The sequence below is a fragment of the Diceros bicornis genome, chromosome 6, assembly GCF_020826845.1.
Source record: "Diceros bicornis minor isolate mBicDic1 chromosome 6, mDicBic1.mat.cur, whole genome shotgun sequence".
NCBI classification, from domain to species: Eukaryota; Metazoa; Chordata; class Mammalia; order Perissodactyla; family Rhinocerotidae; genus Diceros; species Diceros bicornis.
This window is the reverse complement of record NC_080745.1, coordinates 94,460,491-94,477,315: the sequence shown is the minus strand read 5'-3', so window position 1 is coordinate 94,477,315 and position 16,825 is coordinate 94,460,491. Positions and strand designations below refer to the sequence as shown.

The following is a 16,825-nucleotide window of genomic DNA, read 5'->3' as shown; positions in this document are numbered from 1 at the left end:
CCTGGGCTGGGACTTCCTGAGAGGTCTTCCTGCCTCGGCTCTGAATCAGCCGGTCATCAGGAAGCAGCCCTGAGGCTTTGCCCGCTGGGCCGCACGGGCTGGCCCCAAGGAACTGGATGGTGGGCCTCTCCCTCTGCAGGCTCAGGAGGGCCGTCCCGGGCCGTGCTGTGGGGCAAGGTGCCCTCAGAGCAGCCCACATGGCCCAGGGGTCCACAGATAGCAAATGGGGACACTGTCGGGGGGGGTTGCTGAGGGAGCTGAGTTGTCCCCCCCCCCCCGGGGTCTCGGGGAGGAGGCTGGCCTGGCCACAGGCTCCCGGGGGCCTTGGGCAGGGCCTGGGTGGGGGAGGGTCTGTGGGAGAGGCCATGGGTTTGAGGGATGCGTGTGCATGTAAGTAGTGAGGAGTGTGAGCATGTGGTGTGAGCTCATGAAAGCACGGACGAGCCCAGGGCCCCTCCTCCCAGCATCCTCCTCCCTCTCCCCTCCCTTGCCTCCTCCCTGAGTTAATCAACCTGTCAATCTCCCCCCACCCCCTGCCCCCACGCTGTCCTGACCACACTGGGACCCACAGGCACCAGGTGACTTGGCACACGCGTTCTTAGGTTCCTGTTTTGTGTAGACCTCAGACGATAAGCATATTTCCTAGGTCTCTTCAAGGCCAGCCCAGACCTGGAGAACCACCCTCCCCTCTCCTTGGCACCCCCACACCCCCCAGCACCCCCAACACCCCCAGCAGCCCTGGTCCTAGGTGAGGCGGTGATGTGGGGCGGCTGGAAAAGCCGGTTCCGTGGAGCTGCTGCCCCTGGCCAGCCTGTGCTGACAGGTGCGGCTCAGCGTTCAGGAATGCGGAGGAGCCGAGAGGCCGCAGCTTGGGAAGGCATAGGGCGGCTCTGGGCTCAGCGACTGGGCAGCCATGAGCCTGGGGGAGGCTGGGCTGGGCTGACCCAACCTCAGAGAGGGAGAGGAGGCCTCCCCCACCCTTGGACCCTCCTCACCATCTCCCAGGGGACCCACGGTGATCATGTCTGTGCTGAGCCTACAGGCCTCCTGGCAGGATGGGCTCCAAGAGACTCCTCAGGTCCTGGAGGCGGGGAGGGCGGGGCAGGGGAGAGAGAGGCATGGAGCCAAGGAGCTGTCCCCTCGTCTCTGTGGGGAGCTCTCAACAGAGGCAGGAAACAAATAGCCTGTCAAAATTCCTCATTAAAATACAGCATAAGTGATGGCTCTCTGCTTGGACAAGGGAGGACCAGCGAAAACCAGCAGCACTCGGTCATAAGACCAGCCCGTTCATTCTGGCTGGAGGAGAATGTTCACAGGAAGAGAATGTTCACAGCGCTGGTTCAATGTCATGCCGGGAAATGGGAGTTTTTTAACCACAAAGGAAGGAAAGAGAAGCCCCATGAGAAGCAGAATGACACCCTGGCTCCCACTTTGCTCTCCTCTAGGGACCCCCCCCCCCCACCCAGGGGACCCGGGCCCCTCCCAGCCCTGCCCCAGCCCTGCCCCAGCTGGGAGAGGGGCCAGCGTGCCCAACCCGGGTCCTGAAACAATTCTGGGGACTTAGGGCTTTGTCTTGCACTTTCTGTTCTTTAAATAAATTATAAGTTTAAACGAAATAAAGTATCATAAATGATGCTCATTATAGAAAATGTGAACATAAAAAAGAAGTTTCCATTTGGAGGAGAAGTGGAGAAGAGAGCACAGAGATGGGGGACGGGGTGGAAGGCCATGGAATGTTCTATTTGTCCTCCAGGACACATCTCGGCCAGCTGACAGATGGGGCCAAGTGTGCCAGGGCCTGCCCTGGGGGCTCTCCGTGTGGCCCAGGGGCAGCGCATGGACATCAGGGAGGTGGAGATGGGTGTTCAGACCCCTGGCCTTCCCCCTGGGGGCTCTCCAGCACACCCTGCACCCCCTGGCCCCTCAGCCCAGAGCCAGGCCCCATGTGGAGGGGGTAGCGGCCACCACCCCCTCCTCAGCTGAGCCCCTGGGTGCAGGTTGACATTCAAGTCCTCGCCTGACTGACCCGTGCTCTCCCTCAGGCCCCAACAGGCCACCCAGTCTCCCCGCTCCCATACCAGGCGCTCACTTGGAGAAGGGACAGGGAGAGACCTGCGCCTTGGCCCACCAGCCAGACCAGTCCTGGGCCTCCAGGGGAGGAGGGATTCACGGGTGGACAGGGCGCCCACTGTAAGCGCAGGCCTAGGCCAGGTCCAGGGGGAGGGAAGGGCAGCTGCAGCCTCAGGCTTGAGGAAGGAGGTCAACACAAGGGGGACAGAAAATGTGATGAGAGGGTACAGCAGGGGAGAGAGCTAGAGGCCCAGGCACAGCGCCCGCGGGAGACGTGGAGCCAGAGGGGTCCTAGCGTGGGGGCCACGAGCAGAGACCCCGAGCAGCTGCTGCAGGGACACCACCCAAGGGCATCGTGCTCTCCGTCCTTCCAGGCAGGCTCCAGCCCGTCCGGCAGGAGCCCTTCCCCACAGCCCTCCCAGGTGTGATCTCCCCTCCTCTGAACCTGTGCCTCCATCTATGCAGCACACGTGTCCCAAGGCGTGGGCGAGAGCCACAGGAGCCAGGTACTGGCCCAGCCCACACTTGCTCTGCACGGCTTGTCCGTAGCACGCACTCGAGAGTTTGCAGGGCACTGTTCATTCCAGGGCCCCGTGCACATGAGGGGTGCATGAAGAATCATCGAGGAGACGGGGACGACAGTGGTGACGATGATGATGACAAGAAAGGTGAGAGTGATGACGAAGATGGTGGGCAGTGCCCCAGCCACTCTCGGGACCCCGGGGCCCTGCAGCTGGCCGCTCTGCTGCCTCTCCCCGCTCCCGGGCAGCAGCTCCCCAGCCACGGGAAGACATTGAAATGCAACCATCCTGCGGGTTGTGAGGATGGGCGTTAATTACACTCCCTCTCGCAAAGCCTAATCAACTTCTCCTAATTAACCCGTTTTCTGTCACTGTGAGATAATTGAATTTGCTCTGAGCCGGCTGTGCAGAGAGCAGTCTGAAACCCACTTGGCTATTTGCGATGGTGGAGATTTCAGCAACAACACATTTGATTTTGAAAACACATTTTCTATTTCTGTTGGCATATGCTCTTCTGATTCACAAGCTTCCAATGTTTTTTCTAGAGCGGGGATCCTTAATTCAGGGGGTCTGTGAACTGGGACAGGAAAAAATGACATCTTTATGTTCACTAACCTCTAACTGAAACTGAACATTTCCGTCCATTAGGAACGTCCGAGGCCCTGGGCTCCGCTCTCTCACAGAAGGCGCAGACATGTTTGCGTCACTGTTGGCTTGTTGCAGACATTGCAACATTGTCCACTCTCACCACAACCTCAACCCACCGGGCTGTGGGGGCGAGTATCCAGCATCACCACTCCACACATCTGCTTTGTTATATTTTGATAATTATTTCAAAGTAACTGGTTTCCTTTGTAATCCTATGTGTCTTAATTCATTTAAAACATTAATGAACAGGTGGAGCACAGGGATTTTTAGGGCAGTGGAACTGTTCCACGTGATGCTGTAGTGGTGGGTATGTGTCATGTGCATTCGTCAAAATCCATAGAATGCAGACACAAAGAGTGAAGCCTAACACAAACTATGGACATTAATTAACAATAATGTATTGATATTGGCTCACCCGTTGTAAAAATGCACCGCACCAGTGCAAGTGTAAATAGTGTGTGTGGGGGGAACTCTCTGTACTATCTGCCCAGTTTTTCTATAAACCCAAAACTGCTCTAAAAAATTAAAGTATTAATTTTTTAGTGTCTATTAATTATTTAAAAAATGATCTCCAGGCTGCCAAAGGGGCCTGACCCCTCAGAGCGCTGTAGGATCTGGGGACAGCTGGCCCTGGCTCAGGCCAGCCAAGCCCCTCGCCAGCCAGCCTGCAGCCCCCACCTGCTGGAGGGGGCAGCCTTTGCCTCCGTTTTGGTGAATGGGGTGGGATGTCCCCAGACCACGGCAGACCCCTGGGGTGGCTTGCAAGGAAGGAGTGATCACACTGAAAATTCAGCGTTGACACAGCTCACGTACACATGTGTGCACGCGTACACACACTTGCACGGCGTCGGCAAGCAGCCTCGCTCTTGGACACCAGTATGTTCCATTCTCAGTTTTTCAGATCTGAAATTCCTCCTCAATGTTTTCCATTCTGAATGCACACGTGGTTTAATCTCCACCATTACGTTTGGAGTAATTAAACCAAAAAGCTCATTTCCGAAGAGACAACGTATTTGAGTTTCCACATCCATGTTTAACGTCTGCCTGATAGTCTAGATACTGCCCTGGGCGGTAAAACAGTTTCCACTCCCAGTGAATACTACCCCAACCACAAATCCCTGGAGAAAGAGATACATTTCTTGTGAAAGATCAATCGTGTTGACTGTTTAGATGCACAGTTCTGGTAGGATTTTTTTGTTCTGTTTTAAAATCTCAGAGCCAGGGGCGGGTCCTGTGGCTTAGTGGTTAAGTGGGCGCGCTCCGCTGCTGGCGGCCCTGGTTCGGATCCCGGGCGTGCACTGACGCACCGCTTCTCCGGCCACGCTGGGGCCGCGTCCCACATGCAGCAGCTGGAAGGATGTGCAACTGTGACATACAACTATCTACTGGGGCTTTGGGAGGGAAAAAAAAATAATAATAATAAATAAATAAATAAATAAATAAAATCTCAGAGCCAAATTCAGCTTAACAATCAAGCTAAATGATTACTCTACTTTAGAGCTAATGCATTTGAAGTTGGAACTTAACACATGATATATTTCAGGGAAAAAATGCACAATATATGAACTAAAAAGAAAAGATTCCTCTAGAACTGACCCCCAAAGTGACGGTTGCCTGTAGCAATTGTCACCAGTTAACGGGAGTCTCGCTGTAAGGAATGACTGGACAGAACATGCACAATCCATTCGACCACTACGAGAAAGCAGCACTGTGCTGCCCTTTCTGCAGAGACCAAGTCCCCACAACGAGGCTACAGGCTAAGGCACACCCGCCAGGGGCGGGATATGCACCCATGTCCCGTGCTAGGTCCCCAGGTGCTTTATGCCCACCCAGAGATGCCTATGGGGACGTGGACGGGCTCTCAAGTGCAGAGGGCCCAGCCAGGGAGGGGGGTAACACAAAAACCCAGTCAAGGGAAGGCGATGCCTGTGGGGCGGACCTCGCTTCCCGCTGGGGGAAGCCCCTCAGAAGCCCCTTAGAAGCCCCTGGGGGCTTCTGAGGCCCCACTGCTGAACTCCAGGCCAGTGGGGACAGAGACACGCTGTAGGACGGGACCTCACCACCTTGTCGCTCTCCTCCCCAGCCTCAGCGGGACAAACCATGATGGGCCTGCAAGTCCCTACTCATCACGTGGGAGCTGCTGGTTAGGGACCGTCCCAAAGGGCTGGAGCAGCCACAGCAAGATGGACGATCAGAAAGGAGGTTCTGAACAGCCAGCAGCCAGGGCACCAGAAGTACCAGCATTAGGCCTGTATGCCTCCCGTCTGGAGCACCACCCCCCACCCCCCGACTGCCCTCTCAGCAGCTGCTCCAGTGCGGTGGGGTGGGGTGGGAAGTCAGAGTCCTGCAGGGTGGGAGAGGGCCAGGTGAGGCAGCTGGGCCACAGGCCAGAGGCCAGCGTCTCCCTCAATGTCCGCTTTTCAGATGACAGCTGGGGTCACATCAAATCGCCTGAGATCAACTCTCAGTCATGACGCTGTTGTTAAGAGGACATAAGTTACCATGGCCCACAGGACCCAGGTGCAGACCCAAGAGAAATGAAAACAATGTCCACATGGACACTGGACACGAGCGTTCACAGCAGCTCCATTCACAGCAGCCAGAAGGCAGACACAGCCCAAATGTCCACCAACGGAACAATGGTAAACCAAATGTGGTCCGTCCACATAATGGAAGATCATTCAGCCACAAAAGGAATGAGGCAGTGACACGCTACAACACGGGTGAACGCCGAAAACATGACACTGAATGAAAGAAGCCAGATCCCAGGCCACATATTATACGATTCCATTTGTAAGAAAAGCCCAGAAAAGGCAACTCCCTAGAGACGGAAGTGGATTAGAGGTTGCCGGGGACTGGGGGTGATGGCTAAGGGCAGGGGTGGTGAAAGTGTTCCAGAATTGACTGTGCTGATGGCTGCACAGCTGTAAGTATTCTAAAAACCGTGCAGCTGCTCAGTAAATGGGTCACCTGATGGGATGTGAGCTATATCTCAATAAGCTGGTTTTTTAAAAACAACCTGTTTCCTGTCTCCTGTGGGGAGACAAGACGGTTTGAAGGGCTTCCCCCGCCCCTGTGCTTATCTCTGTCATGAATCCTCACCCAAAAAACAGGCTTCGGATGCCTCAAATCGTTAGGACCATTCTCTCGGTGACAAAGAGCCCTCAGGAGCTTCTTGCTTGAAACTGCATCCAAATTAGGGACCCAGGGGCTGGGGGATCGTCACTGCAGGTGGACCTAAAATAGCCCCTTCCCGCCAGCCATGAGGAGTTTCCGTTTGCCCCGTGGGTGTCGGTGCTGGGCACTGTCCCTGATCCTGCTCCCACAAAACCCCACGGGTGGAGGGAGTGAAGGGGAGGGGAGGGAGCTGACGGTTGGGACAGGCCCTCAGCAACCGGCACAGGCTTTCTTCCCCAAAACAGGCTCCAGTTGTGCCTGCACCTGGCAGTCCTCTAAGCCCTCCTCCTTGTGGGGGACAGTCCCTTCCCGCTGGCCCAGGCCCAGTGCAGGATGCAGGCAGCCCCGGGCAGCCAGCCTCCATCCTGCATCCAGCCCCCCACCCTTCCCCGGGGTAGTCTGCAGCCACTCCCACCACCAAGGGGTTCAGGCTATCCCCACCGTGCTCCCCGAAACCCCTGGCCTGCCCTGCTGCCCCCATGCTGCACACACCTATCCATGAGCCCTGCCACCTTCCGCAGGCCTTCATCCTGGACACCCCCCCACCCTGCCCCACTCACCCCTCCCCAGTGTCCAGCGGGTTGGGTCCAGCTCTGCTCCATGCCTCCAGCCCCTGGCACTCACCGTGCCCACGCCCACAGTGCCCTTCCTCCTCCTGCCTTCCTAGCTGTTTCCGAGGCCCGGCTCGCAAGCCCTGTCCAGGATGCCCTCATGTCCACACCCTCCCTGCTGTGGACCGGATGTTTGTGTCCCCCGAAAATCCACGTGTTGAAGCCTAACCCCCAGCATGACCTCCTTAGTCAAGGAGGTCATGAGGGAGGGCCACCACCATGGAGTTGGTGTCCTTATGAGAAGATACCCGACTTGCTCTCCCTCTCTCCCTCTCCACCATGCGGAAGGCGCGTCTGTGAGCCAGGAAGCGGCCTCACCAGACCGGCGTCCGCCGGCACCTTGGCCTTGGACTGGCAGCCTCTGGACTGTGGGAAATCCACGCTGTTAAGCCCTCCAGTCTGTGGTTCTTTGTTGTGGCTGGCTGAGCTGCCCAAGACTCCATCCTCATCTCTGGCCCCCATGGAGGGCCACTCTCAACTTGCTCAGGCTTCAGCCTCAGTTTCCTCCCCTGCAGAAGGATGACACTGATCCCTGTCCCCGCAAGGGGCTCTTCGGGCCCCACCTCCAGGCTCCAGGTCCCTGGGGCCCTGCCCTCGGCCACATCCAGGAAGGAGAGGACCCCCATGGCCCCACCTCCCTCGCATGGTCAGCAACGCCCAGCCAGTCCCTAAAAGCATGGGGTCAAGGGTGTAGCTGCCCTATGACAGGCCTTGGGGCCTCTCACTCCCTTCTCCAAGGTGAAAGGCCAACCCTGGCATCCTCAGGGCCAGGGTGCTGCTGGGGAGGCCTCCATGGGCGGGCCAGGAAGGGAGGCAGGCCCTGGGGACACATCACTGACTGGACCCAGGGCCCAGCAAGGCCACACAGGAGGAGCCGCTGACATGCCTCCAACCCCAGAGAGGGGCGTCAGCAGCCGGGAAGCTGGGCGAGGCGGAAAAGGAAGTCAGTCTGCTCAGAGCAGCAGGCAGCCCACCCCATCCCCGGCCCCGGTCTTCCGGCTGGGCACTGATGAGTTAGAAGCTTCCTGGGGTTTCTGGGGGTGCTGGAGAGGCACAAGCTGCTTAACCCTCCCCAGCAGACAATGGCAACTCGCAGGCTAGCAAGGCAGGTTCTCGCCTCCTCCACATCCATTCCTTACTCAGCCTGGTGGGGGCCAGAGGCAGAGACTGGCTCCCTTCCCTGCGGGAGACTGTGGGTGCCTGAGGGGACAGGGCCCAGCAGAGGCTGCCTCCAGCTGAGCCCCAGACTGGCTGACAGCTCCTCCCGCAGTGTCCAGGAGGGTTGAGATGCCCTTGGCAGGGAGAGGGCAGGATGGGAGCCCCAGGACACGGGAAGGCCCGGGAAGGTGAGTCGGGCAGCACTTCCCAGGTGTCACGAGGCCAGGAGTGCAGAGCGAACATCCACTAGTGCCCAGAAACACCATCCCGGAAGGCCCACGGGGGCGGGAGACTGTGGGAGAAGGTTACTTTCTCTTCTGCTGTCATTTTACCAATTTTCTACCACCAACAGGGGGTTATTTTTAATTGGAGAAAAAGAAACCTTGCAGAAAAGTGAAGGTACCAACAGGGCTCTTGGCCTGGCAGAGGTGCTGCACCCGCTCTGGTAGGATCCGGAGTGTCCAGGGCTCGGGGCCCTTAAACCCAGCAGATGGGACCGGGAACCAGCACGACACCCTCCAGGCCTCAGTCTCCCCAGCTGGAGAAGCTGGGCACTCGCGGTGATTTGCAGGCCCAACGTGTGATGGAGAGCTGGCGCACTGAGAGGACCCCATGCATGCTTGCTCTGCCCTGCCCCACCCCACCGCCCCGGGGGCAGCCCGCCAGGAGGCATGCTGGGTGGATTCCTGCACTGTGTGCTTGATGGCAGAGCAGAGACCGGGAGGCCGGGTGGGCTACAGGGCTCAGGGCCTGAGGGGGAGCAGAAGCCAGCCATTCTGGGGCTGAGTGTCCCACCCCACCACCTCTGCCCTGCCCCTGCCAGGAGGCCCAGGCCTCTTCAGGGTCCAGGCCCCTGTTCAGCCTCATACTGCCTGTCTGGCCAGGCCACAGACCCCGAGCCCATGAAGCCCAGGGTGAGGCCCTGCAAGAAGCACTGCAGCTGGGAGGGGTCAGGGCAGAGCTGGAACTGGGGAGACGCCAGCAACCAGGTGAACGGGCCAGAGGCGCCCAGGGCTGGGACGTGTGTCTGCCAGGCTCAGACAGGGATGGCATCCAGGGCCTGACTGCCAGGGCCAGGGTCGTCCCATCACACGCGGCTGAGCCCCATGCCCCGGGGTGACCAGGTCAGCCCCAACTGGGCCTGAAGGCAGGGTCTCTGCGCTCCCTCACCATAGCCAGGTGGTCTCCCCAAGGTGAGAGTGAGGGGCCAGAGGAGCATTGAAGAGGCCCCCCCAACCGGGGCCATGCTTGCGCGGTCCTGGCAGCTTCAAGCTGTCGTGGGCCTTCCTCCTCCACCGAGCCTTTTCCAACCAGTGCCCAGAGAGGGGGCCTCCCCCAGGAAGCCCAACCACCTCTTGCAGCCTCTAGGGGGTGGCCCCGGAGCGGGGAGAAGCAGAGTGCTGACGTCACCGGGGACGTCACCAGGGCACCGGGATGTTGCCAGGGGCTGGCCATCCACCCAGGTTTGAGGGACCAATGCTGCATGTGGGTCCCGCCTCCCAGCCCCCAGGAGGAGAGCCTGTCACACAGCCAGCCTATGAGCCACCATGAAATCAAACTGACGAGAAAACGTGATTAATTTCCTACTTAAAGAAACAGTCACAAAGCCTTAAAAAGAAACAAATGTGCCTTCCCCTTAATTAGAACTGCTGTCTGTCCCTGCATACCCTGGCCAGTGCCCCAGCTGGGGTGGGGGTCGGGGGAGAGCTGAGGCAGCTCCGCGGAACAGCCAGCACCCGGTTCTCGTCCAGCCCCTCGGGCCCCGCCGTCCTCCTGAGGGTGTCAGCGAGGACAGCCCTGGGAGGTGCGCCCATCCTGGGCGTCTGAGCCAGCGGGTGGCTGGAGGGGCACCAAGCAGGTGAGGGCATCATGGAGGCCCCAAGCCCAGAGTGGGGGAGCGCCCTGAGCAGGACTAGGGAGCATTGGGTCATCAGGGACAGCACGGCCAAGGGACCGGGGAGCCCATGGGCCTGAGGGTCATCTCAGGGCCAGGCTGCAGCCTGCTGGATCTCAGCCAGCTTTTAAGAGGGCACTGTCCTGGGATGGTCCAGGGGCAACTCCCAGGACAAGGTCTGCTCGTCTCCCGCAGGGGCCCTCACCAGGCCCTGGAGCTCCGGGCGAGAACGCCTGGATCCAATCCCCACACACTGGTGGCCATCCTTGAGCCTGGCCTAGGGGCTGGTCTTGTCACTCTGACCAGCAGGGGCTGCGTTGAGAGCCTTGGGCCGGGCAGGCAGGAGTGGAAGTGCCCAGGCCAGGGCTGCACGTGGCTGTCCATCTCAGGGGAACTGAGGCCTGATCACTCCGTTGAGCAATGCTTAGCTTATGAAGAACGCTCTGTTGCTCTCCTGGGCACTGCTCTCCAATCCAGGCTTCACCCCAGAGCAGCCACATCTCCCCCCAAGGTGGGGATAGCGCAAGGGGGCTATCCAGGGCAGAGGCCTCACAGCTGGGATCTGAGAGAGGGGACAGCATCTGGGAACTGTGAGCTCAGCGAATCTGGATGGCTCCTTCGGCCTGCACAGAGTGGCCAGGCTGCCCTGCCCGAGGCTGGGGCCTTGGCTCTGCGGGACCCATGGGGCGGGGGCAGGAAGGGGCTCTGGGGGGAGGAGAGAGGAGGGAGGGATAGCACCGTCTCTCCTTCCTCCAAAGCACCCCCTCTTTGCTCTCCTGGACTCATGCAAGGTCCCCCCTCCCATCTATGGACCCTGGGGGTTCTCAGAGTCGAAGGGCCTGGACAGGAACATCTCCTCCTGGGGGTTTATTCTGTTAAGGACCGTCCTGTTTGAGGAAAGGGCTCTGCTGCTACAAAGGTTTGAAAACCGCTGTCCTTCCCCCACCCACACCCCCCAGGAGCCAGGCCCAGCCTGAGGGAGGGGAGTCCCACCCTCTCTTCCGTCCTAGAGAGGACCTGGTGGCGTCCCCCTACGCCAAGGCACACACTCTTGGCCTGGCCAGGAGCAGTCCCGGCTGGGGGTGTGGTGCCTTACAACACAGAATGTTCTAGTAAAACCAGAAACAGGCAAAGGCACCACTATCCACTCTGGGATGTCCCTCGGCTCCGAGTGAGCAAACCAGGAAACGGGCGATGCTGGGTCTCACTGGGAGGAGAGAGCAAGACTGTCCCGTTTTCGGAGACGAAGCCCCACCCAGGGAAGTCGTGAGGGAGGCTGGGGGGCTGGGGGGGCTGGGACCACTGCTCCGCCCCCACTCCCTAGACAGCAGCAGCGCCTGCGTCTCCCGGGGAAAGAGACACACCTTTCAAAGCTGCCCCCGATATTCACTGGGGGCGTCCTTCACCAGGGCCCATGGCTCGCTGCCCGCGGGAGCACAGACGCGCACGCGGGTGCGCAGGTGCAGCTCCGACACAGACGCTCTTGATTATCTCACATTTCAACAAGGAAAGAGCAGACTCATTTTCTTTTTCTTTCTTTTTTCTTTTCGGTCTTTGAAGCAACAAAAAGGGAAAAGGAACATAGTCTTACAAACCACAGAGCAAGGGTTTTTTCCTTTAATGTTTAAGTCTGTTTTCAAAGTGAGGGTCCCCCATCGCGTCCACACGGTACAGGTAACTCCTAGCAGCTCAGGGAAAGGTGGCCTTGAGGCCAGGTGCTGGGCATCCGGGGGACGTTAGCTCTGGGATGAACGTGGGGGGAGGTGAGGGTGGGTTCCCCATCTCAAGTGCACAGAGACCCCTGCCCCAGGGCTTGGAAGGAAGAGCCCCACTCGTGCAATTTGGTTTCTCTGAAGCCTGCAGGGTGGCCCTGAGCTGACACCAAGCACCGGCTGTTCCCAGGACACCAGACGCTCCCCAACGGTGCCCCGGCCCCAGGCCGGCCGCCTCCGCCCCCAGCACGCAAGGCAGCAGCAGCATGCGTGTTGCTGGGCTCCTGGTACTTCACAAACCAGAAAAGCTAAATTCTGAGTCACGGAATAAATACATTCAGCCGAGAGGAACTGCTGTGCTCCTGGGGGTTCTGTCCTCATGGCCGGATACACCTGTTCCTCTCCAGGGGGGCCTCGAACCAGGCTGACCACTGCAGTCACTCAGGGTCCTTCGGACGGAACAGGGGGCATGGAGGACACCCCAAATTTGGAAGCTCCAGGAGAACAGCCGTGACCTCATCTTTGGTGACCTTCAGGGAAGCAGAAAGGGGCAGAGATTACCACGAGGTTGAGCGCTGGGGACAGGCCCCTTGAGGTCCAAGCACCAGGCAGAGTGCCCGCAGGGGGTCTTCTGAGCCATCTCCCTCAGGCTCTGTGGCCCCCAGGTCCCACTGGCCCTTGCCATCCAGGGAGTCCCCCCCTCCCTTGGTGCCCACAGCTGGGCCATGTGGGGCCTGCTGCACATCTCCTGGCACAGAGCCCCCTGACCCCCCCATCCCCTGCACCCATCCCACCTACCAGGGGCCCTCACTGCCCGGCAGAAGGCGCAGGATCCTTGATGGCTTGAGGTCCCAGACCACGGGGCTTGCCCTGAAGCCCCAAAGCCTTAGGCCAGGCACACAGGGGTGCTGAAGGGGGGCCTACTGTTCTGGATCCTTCCAGCTGCTCATGGCTGGGGGGCTGGGGGAGCTAATGGCCGTGCACATGCCCTGAGCTCACGGCCAGAATGACCCCAGTGTGTAACCATCAGGGGGGTGTGACTGACACCCTAGGGAGACACGGCCCCCCAGCCCAGAACACCCCCCAAGGTGTACCCTCCTAGTGTGGGGGATCCCCCAGCAGCCAGTGGGACAGACCCTGGAAAAGAAAATCCTTTCCCAGGTTATTGGGAAGCCCAGGCCTCAGCCCTGTTTCTCGAAGTGTTCCCACCTCCCATCTGACTGCCGGAATCCAACGAACAAGGGGAGCAGCGTTCACCACCAGAATTCTCAAGGGGCAAGGAAGGAGACATCATAAGAGGCTCTCAGAGGGATGGAGCCAGGAGCCCAGGAAACAGGAAAGAGCGGCAGGCAGGGAGACCCCGGGTAACAGGGAAGGGAGAGGACGAGGGGCTCCAAGAACAGGAGGAGCCCAGAGCCCTGTGGCCACAAGCCCTGCTGCTCCTTCGGCCAGGAGGGGAGGTGTCCCCCACCGTGACCCACTCCACCAACACAAGAGGGGGAAGCGATGCTGTGCTGGGTCCTGGCCCAGATCATAAGACAGTGGCGGCTTCTACTTGCACCCTTGGAAGCCATAAGCTGCCGTGATGAAATCCCACCGTCCTGAGACCACCAAGCCAGGAGGAAGCCCAGCCAGCCGCGTGGAGGGGTGTGTGTGAGAGAGAGAATGTGTGTGTGTATGCACCCCGCTTGTCCTGGCTGCCCTAGCCAAGGCCTCAGCAGGCGAGGAGCTGCGTGAGACGCTCAGCCCGGCCAATGCCGCTGCCCTGGAGCAAACAGACTCACGAGAAATGGCAAACTAGCCTTGTTTTACGCCACTAGGCCACTACGTTTGGGGGAAGTTCGTTCACACTGTGATCGTAAACTGAAAGAAATACCTAACGTGTCCGGAGGCACCGAGAGATTTCAATCTCTCTTAGAGAGCTGGGGACAAATAAGTGATAAGATATAAAAACTAAGCAGCTAAAAAACTAGGCAAATTTAACCCTGCAGAGAACAGTTGAACAAAAACAAAATATATTCATAATTATCCACATGGATAAGCTGCAATTTTTAATATAAACACTGGATCTTGATTTAGCCAAAAACTGTTTGTGTGCATGTGTGGTAGGGGAGTAGGGGATTGTAAGATTGCAAAATCTTCACTTTCCATAGAAAAAAAGTCTGTAAATAATGCCTAAATTGAAAAATCATGAAACAAGAAACAGCAGGATAAGTGTGTCTCTTAGGAACATGGAGATAAATTCTTTCATTATATACTTTGTGTTACTAGCGGGCTTTAAAAATGTGAACATATATAACACTGATACAAATAAAAGTTAAATGAAAAGAAGTTACGTTCAGGAATATCTTACTATCACGTAAAGTAAGAATCAAAGCCGTCTCCCGTTTACAGCTGATAAAATCCAGGAGATGGGTCTGCACAGACAAACCCACACATCTCACTGGCTCGGCTGCCAGCCCCCGGTCCCCCCGATGCTGGCCCAGTGCAGGGGTTGGTCACAAGCCCGGGCCAGCCCTGTCTGCAACTTGCCTGCCCAGCTGGATGGCCAGAAGGCCCCAGGACCCACCCAGTGCCCTTGAGGGAGACAGAGGTGGTGCGGGGCCTGGTGGGCAAGTCGGGGGAGCTTGAGCCTGTGGAGGACGAGCCTGGCCCCAGCTGGGGGCACGGGGGAGCCTGGGTGGGAAAGGGCACTGACCTCCCCAGACTTTCCAACACGAGGCTGCTGGCCACGGGACAGTTCAGACATGGGTGACAGCCCCTCCCTGCGGTGTCACTGAGGCTGGGGCACACTGCTGGTCCAGGTGCTGAGCCCACTGCCGGGCTCCTGGCGACCCAGAACAGCCCCTGGGGCAGAGGTGCTGAGGAAGGCTCAGAAAAGAGGACACTTGCTGCCGCCGGTGGCTGCTCTCAGCTCAGCACAGCGACGTTCGTGGTCTGAGAGCAATGACCCCACTGCCGAGCGACCTGGCTGGGAGGTGGGGAAGGGGGAACCGCCCATCTTCCTCCTCTGTCCAAAGTGGCCAGATTCCAACAACCAGGAAGGAAACACCCACAGTGACCCCAGCACACTGGACCGCACACTCGCTCTGGCCACAGGTGGTCATTGGGCTGGACCTCTGTCTTGTGACGTCACCCCAAGGCTCAGGGATACTCCCTGGCCACATCTAGGAGCTGGACTTGGGGAATGCAAGAAGGAGCCCTCTTCTGGCCCCAGAGCTGGGTCACGACCACCCCCACCCAGAGCAGGCCCTGGCCCCAGGCCCGTCCAGGAAGCAGCCCCCTGGCACCAGATGGAGAGGGCTGGGGCTCTGGAGCCGTCTCTCGAAGGGTGCAAGGTGTGCACGCGGTCAGGGCGGGACCCTCGTGCAAACACGGGAGACACCCCGCTAAGTCCCGAGCGTGGCAGCACCAGGCCCTGCTAGAGACCCGTCCACCTGGGACAGCCGGCTTCCTCGTCTCGGGCCACACACCTGGGATGGGTGAGCCGCTGGGCGTGAGGGTGATGTCCCCTAAGCTGTTGGTACAGGTCGCAGAGAAACCCTGCCGGTACCTGGAACCTGGCCGCCCACTCCAGGGCCCCGGGCTGTGCAAACACTCGGCTCCGAGAAGGCTGTGCTGTATGTGCCAGCGGCAGGCTTCCTGAGACATGCATGCCCTTTGCAAAGCAAAAAGACTGAAACCATAAATCAAAGTCTTGGCACCTGCTCTCCCATTCCCAGCTGCCTGCTGCCCACCAAATACCACCCCAAGTGCCAGCCCTCGGGGACGGGCCCCTCTAGACACTGTGTCTTTCCCTCTGCAGTTGTCCCAGGACACGGTGGACACTGGTCCCATCCTCGTGGCCTGTGATGGCTGCCAGACACTCCCACCCCCGAATCCCAGGGCGACCAGCAGACCCCAGGAGAGGCAATGAAGGAGTGGCATGAGGGCAGCGATGAGCACAGGTCTGGTAGTCAGGGCCGGGGGCAGGGGGCACCTTCCCCTGCGTTAATTCTATTTTGACAACCCTGGGGGTGCCATCACCACCCTCACCTTACAGACGAGGGGCTGAGGCTCGGAGGGGTTCCAGAACCCGCTCAAGGTCATTCAGCTAAGCTGTGAGGCCATGCTGCAAATCCAGGTCTGGAGCCTGTGTTAGTGTCCAGGGCGGCCAGAACAAAGGACACAAACTAGGTGGCTTCAGACCACAGTCCTGGAGAACAGACGTCTGGGATCCAGGTGTCACCACGGGGAAGCCCCGTCTCCAAAAGGGCTGAGGAGGGAGCTCACGAGGCCCAAGGCCTTGTTGGTCAGAGGCCCTGTGAGAGCGCCCACCCGGACAGCAGGCTGAGCACCGGGAGAGAGGTGCCCCCAGTGACAGGCCCCTCTGCTAGGAACAGGTCCCCCACCCGCCTAGGTCCAGGCTGGACCACCCACCCCTGGCCCAGACCACTCTCCCCGCAGGGAGGGCTGGCTGTGTCTAAACGGGTGCTGCAGTCCCCCAGCCGGGCAAGGGCAGAGAGGTTTCTGCCCCAACCCTGGGTGGCAGCCCCTTCCCTGGCCAGGCAGAGGGTCCCTGAGAATGCAGCCCACTGTTGCTGGGTCGTGGGAAGCGTTAGGACCCCAGTGTTGTAGGAGTAAGATCTGCCGGGGGCAGCTCAGGGAAGCTGAGGAGGGTGCCAGCCTCTCTCCACAGATGGGGGAACTGATGGAGCCCCCCACTCCATCCTCCCTGAAGCCACCACCTCCACCAGGGTGGCCGAGGCCGTGGCCATGACGTCTGGAGGACAGGCCCTGCACTGCACCTCTGAGGACAGCAGAGTCCGAATGACAAGAACAGTCCTTTCATGAGAAATATTCACCAGGATCATCACCAGTCACACAGACACATTCCTGCAAATACCGTCTTCCTTTCTGCCTGTTTGTCCCTCAGGCGGGAAAAGCAGCTGTGACAACCCAGTTGGGCCCCCACAACAGGCGACACATGTCCGAGGTAGCCACACTTGAAGATGGACAGCCCACATCGGGCAGGGGCCCAGGCAGCCCCATCTC

At 59.1% G+C, this 16,825-nt stretch overlaps 1 protein-coding gene across 2 annotated transcripts in view; it reads right to left on the bottom strand.

Annotated features, from left to right (window-relative positions):
* Positions 1 to 11,563: 11,563 nt before the first annotated feature.
* Positions 11,564 to 16,825, bottom strand: part of PWWP2B (PWWP domain containing 2B) — a 29,674-nt gene continuing 24,412 nt past the window's right edge. For both annotated transcript variants that reach the window (XM_058544318.1, XM_058544317.1), the window contains exon 3: positions 11,564 to 12,321. In XM_058544318.1, coding sequence (XP_058400301.1) covers positions 12,308 to 12,321 — 14 coding nt within the window. In that variant the 3' untranslated portion in view covers positions 11,564 to 12,307. The remainder of the gene's footprint in view (positions 12,322 to 16,825) is intronic.